The following is a 17050-nucleotide window of genomic DNA, read 5'->3' on the forward strand; positions in this document are numbered from 1 at the left end:
ACTTTCAGGGAGAACTGTTCAAGTAGTGGGAGTAGCCAATAGGTACCTGACAAACCCAATCACAGATCCAGTGCAAGTCAGAATTGGTAACTATCAAGGGTCACATAAATTTGTGGTGTGTGACTCAAGCCCGATATCATTATTAGGGAGAGATTTATTGTGTAAATTGGGATGCTCGATTATGTGTTCAAATGATGGGATTAAAATTCAGACAAACAGTGATGGGGAAGAAGAGGACAGTTTAGGAGGGGACGAAGTGGAAACAGTCGATGAATAGTATCCCCTTATTACTCTTTATCCAATGCTCACCGAAGCAGATATTCTTGCTGAGTTACAGGAAACAGTTGGAAAGGAAGTGTGGGATATGACAGGGAAAGAAGTAGGGTTGGTCAAAGGAGTAGAACCAGTGAGAGTGACTGTAAAACCCAATGTAAATTTTCCCCAGACCCCACAATACCATATGGCGCAAGACACCCTCATGAAAGTCGCCCAACTCATTGATGAGTTTGTAAAACAGGGAGTACTGAAAGAAGTGTTAAGTAGTCCATGTAATTCACCAATCATGGGATTAATAAAACCGACAGGAAAGGTCCGGATTGTTCAGGATTTGAGGAAGATAAATGACATAATAGTCAAATGTTGTCCTGTAGTACCAAATCCAGCTGTGATAATGTTCCAAGTTCCCTGTGATGCTGAGTGGTTCTCAGTCATCGACTTATCACAAGCATTCTTTTCTGTGCCTATTCATGAGGACAGCCAATTTCTCTTTTGTTTCAAATTCCTAGACACAGTCTACAGTTGGTGTCGAATTCCTCAAGGGTTTTCGGAGTCACCATCAATTTTCAATCAGATTCTAAAGAAAGATTTGGAATCATTGGAATTACCATTTGAATCAACCTTGGTGCAGTACATTGACGATTTGCTGATCGCATCTAAGACAGAAAATGACTGTACAGCTGACACCATTGCCCTATTGAACCATTTGGGAAGGAACGGACACAAAGTGTCCCCTTCAAAATTACAGTTCTGCCAGAAGAAAGTGAAATATTTGGGTCACCAAATAGAGAAAGGGTCGAGAAGAATTATGAAAGAGAGAATAACAAGCGTACTTCAAATGAGTCCCCCGAAGACGAGGAGAGAGGTGAGAAAGTTTCTGGGAATGGTGAGCTACTTTCGCCAATGGATTCCCAATTTCTCAACTCTAGCAAAACCATTATTGAAACTGACCCAGAAAGATGCGCTGGATGAAATAGAGCTGACAAGAGATGAGATGGATGCTTTTATTGAATTGAAGGAATGCATGTGCAGGGCTCCAGCTTTAGGTATGCCTGATTACACAAAGCCTTTTACATTGTTTTGACATGAACTTGATGCATGTTCCTTGTCTGTCTTGACTCAAGCCCATGGTGGCGTAAACAGACCAGTAGCATATTTTTCAGCTACTTTGGATCCGGTTGCAGCAGCACTGCCAGGGTGCTTGCGTGCCGTAGCAGCAGTTGGTATCAGCCTAAATCAGAGTGAAGGAATAGTGATGGGACATCCTTCAACAATCATGGTCCCTCACTCAGTCGAGATACTTTTGACACGTTCCCGAACACAGGACACGACCGGTGCTAGGCTTACAAGGTACGAGACAATAATTTTGGGTTCACCTAATGTGCAGCTGAAAAGGTGCACTATGTTGAATTTAGCAACCTTGTTTCCCAGTGAAAATGTCGAAATTGAGAACACTGAAGACATCAAGCACGACTGTCTTCAGGTGACTGAATTTTGTACAAAACCAAGACCTGATATCAAAGACACCCGATTGGAAGAAAATGATCAAGTTATTTTTGTTGATGGTTCATGTTTAAGGGATGCACTAGGAATATTGAAAGCAGGATATGCTGTATGTACAATAACAGGTGTTCTGGAAGCATCTTGGCTTCAAGGAGTTTACTCTGCACAAGTAGCGGAACTGGTAGCACTTACTAGAGCTTGCCAACTTTCCGCATTAATGAAAGTCACCATTCACACTGACAGTCAGTACGGATTTGGAATAGTACATGATTTTGGACAGTTGTGGTCACAAAGAGGCTTCATGACCTCTTCAGGATTACCAGTGAAAAATGGTGAAAGAATAAGAGAATTGTTGCATGCCATTCGGTTACCAGGAGAAGTAGCAGTGGTAAAATGTAGTACACACTCGAAATCACAAGACTATGTTTCTTTGGGAAATGGATATTCAGATCAAGTCGCAAGGTTTTGCGCATTGAACTGTATATTGCTCAGAGACGAATGGAACTTGATAAATGAGCCAGAACTTGAACCAAGTGAAGCTTTTGCTCTAAAGGTTGTAGATACAATTGATGAATTGAAATCCCTACAGAACGATGTTAGTGAAGATGAGAAGCTCTCATGGAGCAAATTACAATGCGTAAAGAAACCAGAAGATTTGTGGGTTTCAAGTGAAGGGAGATTGGTTCTGCCAAACAGTCTTTTGACACAGTTAGCCAGATTGTATCATGAACAAGCCCATCTTGGAAGGGATGCCATGGTTAGACTATTCAAAATCGATTGGTTTAATCCCAAATTCTGTCAAGTTGCTGAAGCAGTTTGCCATTGTTGCGTCATTTGCCAACAAATGAACGCAGGGAAGGGGACAGTAGTAAATTTGAGCCACATTGGAAGAGCCAGAGGTTCATTCAGCAGGATGCAAATGGATTTTATTGAGATGCCTGTGCATGGAGGCTTGAAGTATGTGTTGGTGATTGTGTGTATTTTTAGTCACTGGATTGAAGCATTCCCCACAGGTAGAAATGACAGTCTCACAGTTGCCAAACTACTCTTGAGAGAACTAATACCACGTTTCGGATTCCCGAACTCCTTAGAATCAGATAAAGGAAGTCACTTCAATAACGAAGTAATAAAATTACTGTGTGCAGCGCTGAACATTGAGCAAAAGTTGCATTGTAGCTACCGCCCTGAAGCATCAGGTCTAGTGGAGCAAATGAATGGCACATTGAAATCGAGGATGGCGAAAATATGTGCATTAACAAATTTGAAATGGCCTGACGCATTGCCCTTGGTATTAATGTCAATGAGAAACACCCCTGATAGGAAAACTGGACTGTCCCCGCACGAGATCCTCATGGGCAGAGCCATGAGACTTCCAGCAGTTCCTGCAAATGCTCTTTTGAATATTACAGATGATATGGTGTTGGACTACTGCAAAGGTCTAGCTGATGTGGTGCGCTCTTTTTCTCACCAGGTGGAGGCAACCACCTTGCCACTGATCCAAGGTCCAGGACACGCCCTGAAAGCAGGTGACTGGGTCGTGATAAAGAAGCACGTGAGGAAGTCGTGCCTGGAACCCCGTTGGAAAGGACCTTTCCAAGTGATTCTGACGACTACTACCACTGTGAAGTGTGCGGGAGTTCCCAACTGGATTCAAGCCAGTCACACAAAAAGGGTGACGTGCCCCACAGAAGAGGAAGTTGAAGCGCTGAAATCACCAGTGACTGACAAGAGAGTACCAGGCACCGAGACAGAGCAAAGATAACCTGGAGGCGAACAAGCAGAAATAGAGGAGGGAGAGATATTTTCTCAAGAAGAAATAGCTGATCCATTTGAAGAGAATGGAGGAGAAACATCAGAAAGTGACGAAGATCCTAAGGGTGACAAAGAGCCTGCGACAGGTGAAGAAGCAGGAGAGCCTGATCAGAGGAGGGTTTTCCCAGAAGCAGACGATACAGGAAAAGAAAAAGAAAACCTGATTGACCTCCTAGGGGGAGAAAAGGAGACAGGACAGGGTGAAGTCGTTCAAACTCTTCCAGAACCGGTTGCAGGTCCCTCAGGTGAAAACAGTGCAAAACGGAGGCAAAGCATATCGCCAGTGAAACTAAGGACTAAAGAAATATCAAATGAAAATGAAGGGCCAAAGTTGAAAGAGAAAAGAAAAGAAGTGTCTGTCGCAAAAGCAACACCGAGTGAAGAGAAAGATCCAGCCAAGGAAGAAAGTACCAGTGAGAGAGAATCAAAAGGAGATGCAAAATTAAAAAGGAAAAGAATACCAAGCAGAAGATATTCTGGTCCGGAGTGGGCATACATAGCCACTAACGATTGATCAGACGAATTCCTATCTCTCAGTCTTGAGAACGAAGAGGCGGAACTTCACTCTGGCACTTGAGAAGTGAAATTCCATGAACATTACCGAAAAAGACATTAACAAACTGATTGACTTTTGAACCGGCTAAGACATTGCTAACTTGATTGACTTTGAAACCGATTTTGAGACAATGCTGCTAACCGATAAGAGACTAAGGGCCAGATGTAGCAAAATGCTAATTTGCGACTTGCAAATTGCGAGTCCCTGCGACTCGCAATTTGCAACTTGCAAATTGGTATGCAGTATGGTGTCTCAGACACCGTCTGCGACTCGCTATGGAGTCGCAATGACCCACCTCATTAATATTCATGAGGTGGGTCGCTAATTGCGGCCCCATAGCGAGTCTAGGCACTCGCAAACATGGAGGCCTGCTGTCGTCAGCAGACCTCCATGTTCGTGACTGCTTTAAATAAAGCAGTTTTTTTTTTTTTTAAGTGTAGCCCGTTTTCCTTAAAGGAAAACGAACTGCACTTAAAAAAAAACCCGAAACCTTTAGTTTAGTTTTTTTTTCAGGGCAGGTAGGAGTCCCTTGGACCACTACCTACCCTGAAAAAATATTTGTGGGTCCATTCACAAAGTGGAAGGGGTCCCATGGGGACCCCTTCCAATTTGCGAGTGGGTTACCATCCACTTGAAGTGGATGGTAACTGCGACACCATTTGCGACCGCATATGCGGTCGCAAATGGTATTGCATACCACTCAGAATCGCAAATAGGAAGGGAACACCCCTTCCTATTTGCGATTCTGAAATGCATATTGCGAGTCGGTACCGACTCGCAATATGCATTTCTGCATTGGGAAACGCGAATAGCGAGTCGCAAACAGCAATTTTTGCCGTTTGCGACTCGCTATTTGTTTCCTGCATCTGGCCCTAAGCTGCTAAAGAAAACAGTGTGAACATTGAACTCGTTCAGCTTTATACATAGCTGCAAATTTGATTTGATAAAAGTGTCTTCAACTTTCTGATTTTATATAGATCATGACAGGCTACACTATACAGGGACATAAAATGAAGTGTTGTAAATACATGTGTATAGGACCAATAACTGCATGTGTACTAATCATTGTAGCAATAGTTCTTGGAATGCATGGAAAGAATGAGAGAGAGGCGAATGATGCTTCTACTTCAAACCTATTACTGAACTAACTCCTTTAAAGAAACTCGAAGAAGACGAAAGACATTTGCATAAGAAGGAACTTTCATCCAATGTTTTCTATCGCTTGTTGAGTGAGTATGTTGAGACAATGGATGCGAAAGATTGTTATGTATGCACACAAATACCTACCTCAGTAGTGGAAGGGGTGACATATCATAGCATGCCTCTTACATATGGAATTACAGGTAGTTTGATAATGACCAGATTTTATGGCCAGGACTATATTCACTACTTTTATTCCAATCAGGATGTTACATTTGCATATATCCCCATAATAGAGTACCTGAGTAAAGTAGCAAGAGATTATTATATAAAATTAATGAGGGGTTTCTTTGAACCATTGTCACCTTTTCACACAGCTTACGCTCACAGAGAAAACCTTACATGCTTGCTTTCACCGATGGAGATATGTTTTTTAGATCACACTGACGATAGGAGGATAGCGGGAAAGGAGAAATTAGAAAGGGAATTACACAAGAGGACATCTATAGATAATTATGCTTTTGTCGCGATAAAGACACAAGGGAAAATAGCTTTAGATGCATTATATGTAGGGAGGTTCTGTGTACATAGACATAAATCATATTATGACACAGTTTTTGTGGGAACGAGTGAATGTAAACACATTTTTTTGTTTCAACCCAAATGGACGTTCATGCTGAATGGACAAGACCCAGTTATTCCAGGGGTATATTATATTTGTGGGCTTAACGCCTATTATCGTCTTCCTAAAGGATGGTACGGGAGATGTTATTTGGGAATAGTGTTTCCAAAGGTTTATCAATTGGACGACTTAAAGAAATTCCCAAAATTGTCTGAATCACATCATGTTCAGAAGAGGGAGACAGCTTCTGGTGTGGTAGGAGATATATTTGGAGCAATGATTCCTTCAGTGGGAGTCATATTGAATTCAATTAAAATACGAAAGTTGTCTACTATTGTGGATAACATGCTGACAAAATTCTCAAGAGCTATAATCCTGAAGGATGCTGAACTTGCTGCAGAAAGAGCTATGACTCTTCAAAATCGGCTTGCCTTAGACATTCTTTTAGCAAAGGATGGCGGCGTTTGCAAAATGCTTGGTACACGTCACTGTTGTACTTATATTCCGGACAACAGCGGGCAAATTAGAAAAATCCTTACAAATTTAACTAACGAAAGTACAGATTTGAAAGAATTGAAAGAACCAGGAGTATGGCTGAAGGTTGGAAAAGGATTTGCTTCTGTGGGAAATTGGCTCAGCAACATTTGGAACGGATTGTTACTGAAAATAGTAAAAGGAATATTAATAATATTAATTTGTTTATTAGGCATTTGGGGAATATGGAAAGCTATTAAAATATTGAAAACAAGAAACAAGAGGAGAAGAGAAGAGAAAGAACAAACCAAAATGGTAGAAATATACAGAGAAAAATCTAAAGGAACCAAAAGAAAGAGGGAATTGACTGAAGTGCCAAATTACAAAAACAGAATTTTAATGGTATAAAATTTGTGGGTAGATTTGATGTGATGACATAATTAGTCATCAGAGGAGGGATTGATGATGCAGAAAAGAAGGACCAACATATATTCATATATCATGTAACCAAAATCGTATAATGTAGTGTGATTTTAGTAAAGAAAATAATGTACGAGGGAAATTGTGCCCTCGGAGTAGTTCGCCAATATTATAAACGAGCTTAATTAATCATGAAGAATTGACAAATGTATTAATCCGTCATAATTGCAAATGTGTTCTATGATTTTCTTGTTGAAACTGTTTTATGCTTAGCTTAAATTTAGTAGAGGCTTTGGCCTAGTCCCTTGACCTCAAATTCAACTGCGTGGTTTTTCACTTTTAAAAAGGACATTATTCTGTATTTTTCCAGTAGAGATGACTAATACACTTATCTACAAGGTTTCGTGCTAGGCCGGTTTCATCCCCTTTGATACAAGGTCAGCTCCTGCAGGTGCAGACAATAAAAGCTTTAAGATAAAATTAATTGGCAAACTTTGTTGCAACTTGTGTTCCAAGGCTCCAATGACAATGTATGCATAAATGAGTACTAGGGGAAAGACACTATTCATTGGTCAAATTGAAGCCACCCTATGAACCCTCCAATGGAAGACTCTGCTGAATTTGGAATGTTTCTTACTTAAACCCACCGGACAAAGAGAAGTCAGCCATTTTCCTTGATGCCATCTTTGAAGCCAAATGCCAGACGCCATCTTGGACGACATCTTGATGCCCTTTTCTCTATTCCAGAGAAAGAGACTTTAAGAATTCTCCCCTTAGAGACTTTAACTTTAATTTGCCACGTCTTGTCCATGCAGTAACTTTGCCCCATTCTCCTTGCTGCTGCAAGGAAATTTGCCCTTAACTTTGCCCCTTTAAATCTGCACCATGCTGATTGAACCAGTACCTGATGGACGAAGACTTTCTTGAATGCTGATTGTATTTGGTAATTATGAAAGGATTATTGTATTATGCATTGTATTTTTCCTTTTAGGTACCAACTGCTATTTTGATAGGGCCCAAGCTAGAAGTTTTCCAAATTTGTGTTGACTAAATTCGTTTTGCATGAAGCCCCACATGCCAATGCTAATTAGAGGCAAGTCAAGGTATTCATCTGATGCACTATGCTAAATTGAAATCTTGTTATGCTGACCGATGTATGAAATTAGTCAAATTCAGTTGCTTACATTAGTGATTTGTATTGCTATAACTGAATGCATTATAATTCAGATTTTGCGTACATTGCGTTTCTTCCGCCGCTATGGACAGCTAGTGATGTTCGTATACATATATCATTTGGTTTTGAGACTTATATACATTGTGCTAGCTTTGTTAATATAGGGAAATAAATTCACTAACTTTTAATAAATTGGTGTGGTTATTCATGACTGAAAGGTCATGTTGCGTCGAAATACCAACTGTTATTGATTCCTAGTGTGTTATTTTGATCTATTAATTGAGTATTGGCTATCCATTACAATAGTCATTGATTATTGATTTAAGTGACCCAGCTATTCTAGGATGAGGAGAGCCCAACTCGGCTAAAAGGTTCACCGACCTCCAAGTGTCCAGGTACAGGGAAATTTATAAGGGCTGGACGCGTTATCAATTGTTTATCATACTGTTTCATATGTTCCATGATACACATAAGTAATAAAAAGTATTTTAACCAAAAATGTGCGCGAATCACTCGGCCCTAATTGACCCGTCTCCCTCCTCCCTTTCTGGAAAACTGAAAATGTCCATTGCTTAATGTGATTCCAGGAACATCGAACCCCTTCTCGCAGCCTCCCGCATTCAAGCAGGGACGTTTTATGAACCAGCCAATCTCAGAAAGCGCAACAGGGACTCGGAACTCCCTTCACCCCGCCCTTCGAAGACTACCCCACCTGCCCCCCACCCCCGTAATGACACCTCTGAAAATGAACTCAAAATGTTTCTTTTCGAAATATAGTTTGGCTAAAACTATACTTAAACATACGCGTAATTCTAATTGCATAAGGCTTTGTCTGGTAAACGCTTTTGCACTGCTTTGCTCATAAGTTTGCTCTTGACGACTGTTTTCTAATACAGTGCTCTATGGTGCCCTAAGGCCATGTTCGAGCTATACCGAAAACAAATAAGCTGCACGCGCTAAATAATGCAGATTGTGCTGAGCTATATACGAAGTCTTTATGGTCATACAGCATTTCATTAGCATGATTGGAGCCGCTGCTACTCGTTCAAAGAAGCCAGGTAAATGGTAGTTTGGGTACAGGCACCAAGGAAACAGCAAAGCTTTCTTATTGATGGCAGAGCAGAACAATCCGCTGGGCTCTCGTACCCCGTCCTCTTCCACCATAGGTTAAAAATGCTTTTTCCAGAGAGCAAACGAGTCTCGCCCGCTCTGATTAGCTGTGCATCCACTCAGCCCGCCCTCCAGAAAGCATCATCACGTGACTGGCCGTAGCAACGAGAATGCCATTGGTACAGCGGGAGGAGGCTCGCGATGAGTGAGGGTTCGCAGGCTGATGTGTCTGAGACCATTTGATGTGTTAAGACACTTACAGCTTGCTGCAGATACTAATCCGGACTCTAACACCGCATTAAGACAGCTAAAGGCTTCCCGAGTGTTTCATCGCTTATAGGGAGACGAGAGGATTAGCAGACATGAGCCACCACTATACCAGGTGAGTAAATGCAGCTCTGACGCAGGGATGCGCCTTCTCGCAAGTGTACGGATGTGTGGCTTTCCGGGCAGTAGGTAGCAATTACTTTGCACCATAAGACAAAAGTGCAAACCGAAAATGAAAGGACGACGCTGCCTAACTTTGTTTCACCTTTGCAGCGAGCCTTTCATTTGTAGCTTTCACATTAAGCCCCTACATAACACGCCGCCGTATTTACATTATAAGATGAGGCGTTTTTGAAACTTCAGCACAACGTAGCAACTGTGTGAGAAAGTGCTTAGAGCTGTACAAACCACCTTACACCTCAGCTCTCTATTTCATTAACAATTTTAAATGGTTATCTAGCAAAAGTAAATATCCCGCCATGCCATGTAGCTTAAAAGACACATCATGTCCTTGTCATACTTTGTATCACAATGATGACGATGATGATAGTATTTAGTGTATAAAATCTTCCAGATAAGTTGCCGTGCTTTAACTCAGTGCTGCGATATTATTGCTTTTAGTATTCCAACTGAATTGTTTTTAAAATGCACCGCCTCGCTTTTTAATGTTTTAATAATTGATCTAGAAATCTGACTCTAAAAGCGAGTTTTGTCCATTTGCCTTTGGATGGAATATTTTATTTATTAAATAGGCGCGGCAGGGGTGTTTTCGCTTTTTGTTGTTTTTGTGGAAGTGCCAAGTACAGGAAAAAAAAAAAAAACAGAGCAAAAGTTAAGTGTTCGCACCCCCCACTTTTACAGCTGGGGCAATGTGCCGTGAGTGGGGTGAGGGAAGAAGTCAAGACTTTAAGTGGGGTAATTAAAAACCGACCTTCAAACGTTTCCCTAGTAGGCTCATATTCATCTCATCATCTCATTACTCTCACTGGCAAATACACTTTAATTTTGTCAGCTACTAATGTAAAAAATGATTGATGTGTTCCATGACTGAGACGTAATCCTTGTTCACATTTCAATAGGTTTAATTCATCTTTACATAGGGGCATTTGCGTATGTTGCGATTCTGTAGTTTTTATGCAACATATCTTATGACTTTTGTATGCTGCAGACTTTGAAATGATTCTTCTCCAGCTGGGAGTGATTTGAAATTGTTGGTGTATATTTATGATAGTGCAGGATTGAAAGCTCTGAAGTCTAGACTGAAGTCAGGGCGAATTCCTTAAAGTGCCTGTCAGTGGTTCATAAAGGTGTGCAAGGTACATGCACATCCAATCCTTGGCCTCTCAGGAGGGCACACAAAGCGACATTTTCATATGTGCCAACTGTAACCATGGGAACACCTATGAAGCGGGTACACAACTATCAAAGTATGCCAGTAACAAAGTAAAACAAAATACATTGTTTACAGGTGGGTGGATGGGTTGCGTGGAAAGACATGAAGTGTGATATATGCAGATGGGTGATTTCATAAAGATGCGGAGAGAAGGACCTCAGTGTTTAAGGGAGTGAGAGTTTGCAGAAGAAAATGGTATGAAGGGAAGAACAGAAGTGATTGAGACAATGTGAAGAGACTACCCCTTCCACAAACATTTGTAATGTTTCATTTTCAGCCTCATATTTTCGGAATTGAAACAATTTCAATTCTAATTATTCACAACAAAATCCTCCTTCAGTTATCTACTCCTGCTAACAAGCACTGTCAAAGCCAATATGTCTGGTTTGTTTCAGATAACGGTTGGTTGTTGTGTAACGTGTTGATACAATATCAGAAAGCTCATAGAGCAGCAGTGAAATACTTGTCAAGTGGCACGCCACGTGAAGAACAAGATTTTAGTTCACATGTTTAAACCAACAACCTTAATAACAAGAGGCCATGCCTCTTTGAACGGATTCCTTGGACATGTCCAGTGGAGAGACCTTCCCACCTTTTTCCTTATTCTTTTGAAGCAGTGGAAGAAGGGGTCACTGCCCCAGTATTGTTAGTACAGTCGTGTTCCAATTCGTGCCCATCACCATTTCTGTTAGCAAGTGTACTCATTGCATTGCATGTGGTCGTAGTCACCGTTTGTCACAGTGAGTGACAGTATTTGTCCTGTGCACAATGTGCATGTTTAGAAAAAACTGTAGTATGCTTAAGTGTCAGGAACTTGTCTCTCAATGCGTCTTCCTTTAAAAAAGAAATATATATATATATATATATATATATATATATATATGATTATCCTATTGGCTATAGCCTGTTGGTATAGTAGGTAGTTAGGACCAAGTTTTCCCATAGACAAAGCATTTTCTTTTCTTTTTGCTGAAAACTTTGGCGCTGTCTGACGAATCTTCACGAAATTTTCCAAACTAGTTTGCCACTCACTTTAGGCACTGTGGTAAGATTCTGCATGATTCATCAACCTGAGGCCGAGGAAAAATGCTTTCTTCCATGCAATATCTATGGGGATTTTGCAGTTTTTGAACACGGCTACAGCCCAAACCACTGAATGGAATTACATCAAATTTAGCAGAAAGCTAGATCTTGGTCTAGAAATATCTCTTTTTGTTATTTGGTGCAAATCTGTTCTGTAGCTTTTAAGTTATTATAGAAAAAATATTTGTATATCTAGGGATGTGGGTGATCTGCGGATCCTGAGAGGAAAGCAAGGCCCTGATTGGCTAGTCACACCTGAAAGTAAAGTTGTCGCTGTCATTTTATTTCTTTGCTGGGAACTGGGGAGAAAACATGAATTAAAAAGTCCTAAAAGTTCAGGATAGAGGTATCCTAAACCCACACGACACATGAAGGGGTCTCTGAGGGACTCCTCATTTGCAAAATGTGTCCAAATATTTTTCTTTGGGTGGTCCGCAGATTCACTGCAGTGCTCAGCGCAACCCCTCGTGTAACTTTGCAATGGAACGCAGATCTGTATCCCAACGGAAAAGAAATACACCTACTCACATACCAAACCCACGCTGTGCACGGCCAAAGGCTGTGAGCCTTATGGTGTAGGGTGAATGTGGGGATTGGCCGAAGGGCCTGGCCAAAGGCTGTGCCTGGTGGTGGTTGTATTAACATATAATAATTATATATTACTTTACATTAAAAAACATAGAAATTCACTGAAAAATACAAAGGTTACAAGGACGTTATAGTTAGGTTCAGGTTTTACACACACAAAACCATAGAAATTCAGCAGTTATGGTTATAGTTATACATATATGAAGAAACTATAACTCGTGCTGGTAGTAACTTTTGGCCATACGTTATAGTTTCTTAACATACTTATAGCTAAAACTGCTGAATTTCTATGGTTTTCTGTGTGTAAAACGTGAACCTAATTATAACGTCCCCGTAACCATTGTTTTTTTTGTGTATTTATATATTTATATACATATATTCCTTTGTTTTACAAGGGCAATGTAGCTCACCTCATACTGCTTCTAAGCCTTCAGTGCTGTTTGTGGTTCTCCATATCCCATGTATGGTCTGCAAATGACCACCATCTTGGAAACAGATTTTCTAAATCACTCCAAAATGGCCACCCTTGCATGCACATGGCAGTGAAAATTAATGTAGTTCAATAGCAATGTATTTGTGCAGCATTCATATTCACATATTTATTACTGCAATGCATAGCTCAGATTTCATATTAGTAAACAGCTAACTGCTTCAAAGATTGAATGTTATGTCACTTTACACATGGAGAGAACTCTCTATAGTCAAGGGGCCTCTTCAATGTAATTATAACTTACTACAGAAATTAAATCTCTTGCATCCTGGTTTTGAATAAATACTATATTTTTGAAAGAAATATGCATGGAAAAAATGGCAAGGGGTATGCAACATGTTTATTTCTGTTGTTCAGTCTAAAGAGAGTATCATAAGTTACTTGAGTCATGGAACCCTAGCCCTCACACACTCAGCAATAGTTATGAATAGCCTATCAGTCTGTATGCCTCTATGTATACACTATATTTTACATGTTTAGGTGATTTTTAAGTGCACAAAATACAGTGGGATAAAAATGTACATTACATGTGGACCGTGAATTTTGGATTTCATCATCATGCATGCAAACCACTATGCGGAGCTTTAGTATTTTGAGATTGTGCTATGATTATACACCAGTGGAGGATGACATGCAGTGGCTGGATATCAAGATTATGCTGCAAGGAAAGGCAGATTATAAGTCATTATGCAGAACATTGTTTGACTGTGTTAGTTTGACCCATTGGCATCTTATACTCCATGTGCGATATGTCTGCAATTATATGGTAAGCCCTGAAGCCACAGAATAACATGCTTCAATTGGAGTTTATCAAAAACCTATTCATGAAAAGTAAACAAACCTAAATATGCAAATTCTCATCATTACCAATTGTTAGCTGGACCTTGAAGAGACCATCTTCAACAAGCATTGTGTTTTGCAAGCACAAAATACTTTCTAACAGCAGAAAAAGTTAGTTATTTCTAAAATTCTACATTCTGAATAATATAATCAAGACCTTTTCTGTTCATTATACAGCAGAAGACATATTGATATACAACAGTATATATATTAGCCACTGGTGGTCGCCACTGGGTATTTATAGTTAGAATAGTGTTTCTGTTTCATGTAACTTTGGCGCAGATGTATATTTGGACTTAAAAAAAATCAAGCCATTTGATTGATTGAGGGGACATTCTCAAAGCAAGGGCCCTGATTGGCCTGCCGCAACATGAAAATAAATGTACTTGGGATACTTAGTACCCTGTACTGGAATAGTTTTAACAAAAGAATATAGGGGATAGGGATACGCTGTACCCCATTCTTTCTGTTGGGAGGCCCAGAACCTCCCTGGGGCAAAAAATGGAAAAAAGTGTTTTTTTTTTAGTTTTATAAAAATGAACCCTGGGGTGGGCCTGGTGCGTCATGGCACTTTAATTATTTACATATTTGGGTAGAGGGGCATGCATGGGGGCCCCCTTACCCGAGCTGAATACCTCCTCTGCGACCCCACTGCCCAAGGCAACTCTATTTGTGAAGAGGAAAGGGGCGAGACAGATGCTGTTTCTATGAGTAGCACTAGAATTGTGTGATAATTAAAACGGGCAAAGAAACATAGTTTCCTGGTTTGTTAGAAAGGACCCAATTCTTAACCATTGCTGGTATGTTACTTAAAACCTTCTCAGTTGCTAGCAACACAAATGTTTATGCGCCCCCTGCACCTGTGTAGAAATGAGGATCAAAAGGAGGGGTAGAAAGAAAGGCGACCCTGTCTGAGAGTTATTCATAGCTCTTGATGCAAGTCAGAAAACAACCTTCATCCCCACTCTGTTTTAGAGGATAACACTTTTTTTGTTGTGCAGTGCCTTTATGACAAATAAAGTACAAGAATAGCTTGTTGAAGGATCAACAATATAGTTGAGAGGCAACGTGAGCAATGAAAATGAGTAATCAATAGATATAAATCAAGAGCTAGAGTGAGGAAGGATGCAATATCAATGTAACTTTAGTTCTGGTTGTCATTTGCCTATTTCACTTTAGCGAAGGGACTAATAATCCTTGTTCGAAGACTAGTATTATGTACAGTATATCCCAGTTCAAGACCAGATAATGAAATCACCTGGGTTGGATTGGTTAGGTATTTTGCTGCTGTTGAACTGATGTTGTAATGGTGCTGCTTGTGGGATATTGTGTGACAGTGCCTATGTGGAGCACGTGAAGAGGATTTATCACAAACCTAGTGTTTCCCCCTTGTCTACCTGCCTTACCAGATTCTACCCTCATCACTCAGATCCAAGGTTCTCACTCACCCAGGTTTATTGTGACCTCATGTCATTGACCTGGGTACCGCTGGCGCTCTTTGACAGTGCCATTGTAGAAAAAGGAATGAGGATATGTGAAATGTTTCCCGTATTCCATAGCCATGCTGGTTTCCATGCCCTCTTAGTACTGTGCATCCTACTGTAAATTATCATCATATATTGATTCATGGTATGAGTGTCTTGTCTGTATGTAAAGTGCAGTGGGCGCTTTTAGACAAGTCAAACAAATGAAGAGGTTTGGGAATCTTTTTTCTTTTTCTGCAGATTATTGGGTGACAGAAAATATTTCTGTGGTGCATTTGTTCATCTGATTTGAATAGTGTTTGGGGTAAAGGTGGAACACTTAATGTTATCATCCACTTTGGCCCAGAAAGAATACCCACTTTGAGGGTAACATCCAGACAAGGACAAATAATGTCCACTGACAGTATAGATTACACTTTCCTAGAAATCTGTATCCAACTATTTTAAAGCTGGTCTCTAATTGGACTCTCCAAAGATGAAAATCTATCAAATGTAATTCATTCTGACCCTGGAGCTTCAACTGAAAACCTTATTCAGTGTGTTCTTATTTGCCTAACTGCCGGAGGATTGTTGAAAGGTCAGGAAATGACAGTTGTCTTCTTTTGGAGTTGATTTCTTTTCTTGTTATGAATGTGCTTAATAATTAAGATTGTATATATGTATGTGTGTGTTATTTCTATAGTGTGAAGGCAGCACAGAGTGGTACAGGGTCATAGACAAGCATTAATTCAGTGCGTGATGGGAGAGGTAGCTGTTTTTGGACTGTAAATTTATTGTGATGTAGTGTTCTTTATAGAGGTATGTCTTCAACAGTTTCCTAAATTGTAGCAGCTTTCAAGTGATCCTGATGGATACGGAAATATTGTCCCAAATCCTGGGTGCATAGATAGAAAAGGTCTGCTGTCTTGTGTTTTTTTCTCTTTTACTCTTCTGAGTCTGTAGTCTGATGGTGTCCTGGCTGCAGGTGTGCAGAGAACCAGTGGAGTTGCTTTCTGGAAGAAACAGTTTAACTTTCTTTAGACAAGAGATCTGGTACCAGCCTGTTTTTGTTTATTTAACAATGTGTTCCTTGAGGGCGAGGTTGGTATCCAGGGTGTGTCCAAATGACTTGTCATTCAGTGGAAGTTGGGTTTCGCATACATCAAGCAGTAATGGATCTATCCACTAGTTCACTTTCTAGGTATTGAAATATCTCCTAGTTGCTTGCACTGATGACAAAGATTTATTGATGTTGAGTTATTTAATATTTTTACAGCACCTAAGATAACCGAAGAGTTGAGTAAATTAATTTGCCAGACATGGTGCACCTTTGAATTTGATTTGTAGAAACCCTTTCAGAACTAGCAGTCAGAGACCTCCTTCTCGCCTCTTCACTGTGTTTTTAATATTCGTGTACTCAAAGCTCAAAATAAATTGAATTACTGTGACACTGAAGGTTGGTCAAGCATATTTTTTTAGTTACTCAGTCTTTAGGTCTAGTGCCAGTTTACTGATTTTTTTTTGGGTCCCTGCTTTCTGCTCCTGAAACAGATTGTTAACAGATTTCAGGAGGTCTGGAAACAGCTATTTGGGCACACAGATTACATTTGGAAACTGAGAATATGTTCTTGTTTTACGAAGGACATTGATAGTTGTGTGCAGGGGCATAACACAAGCCACTGCAATAGGGCCCAACCGCCCCCCAACCATTCTGGGAGCCCCTAAAACCTTGAGGGGGGGCATTCAGCTGAAGTCCCATGAATGTTTTTCAGGTGTGGGAAACTTACTCAGGGCCCCTCATCATATCCTGCACTGGTGCCCCGCCATTTTTAGGCTGCC

General features: G+C 40.4%; 1 protein-coding gene across 2 annotated transcripts in view; it reads left to right on the forward strand.

Moving 5' to 3' along the window:
* The first annotated feature begins 9268 nt into the window (after positions 1-9268).
* ERICH3 (glutamate rich 3) overlaps positions 9269-17050 on the forward strand; it is a 325653-nt gene continuing 317871 nt past the window's right edge. Inside the window, exon 1 of one of the 2 annotated variants that reach the window (XM_069232437.1) lies at positions 9269-9469. In XM_069232437.1, the coding sequence (XP_069088538.1) occupies positions 9450-9469 (20 nt within the window). In that variant the 5' untranslated portion in view covers positions 9269-9449. The remainder of the gene's footprint in view (positions 9470-17050) is intronic. The other variant, XM_069232438.1, reaches the window with a different exon arrangement.

The sequence above is a fragment of the Pleurodeles waltl genome, chromosome 4_2, assembly GCF_031143425.1.
Source record: "Pleurodeles waltl isolate 20211129_DDA chromosome 4_2, aPleWal1.hap1.20221129, whole genome shotgun sequence".
Taxonomy (NCBI): Eukaryota; Metazoa; Chordata; class Amphibia; order Caudata; family Salamandridae; genus Pleurodeles; species Pleurodeles waltl.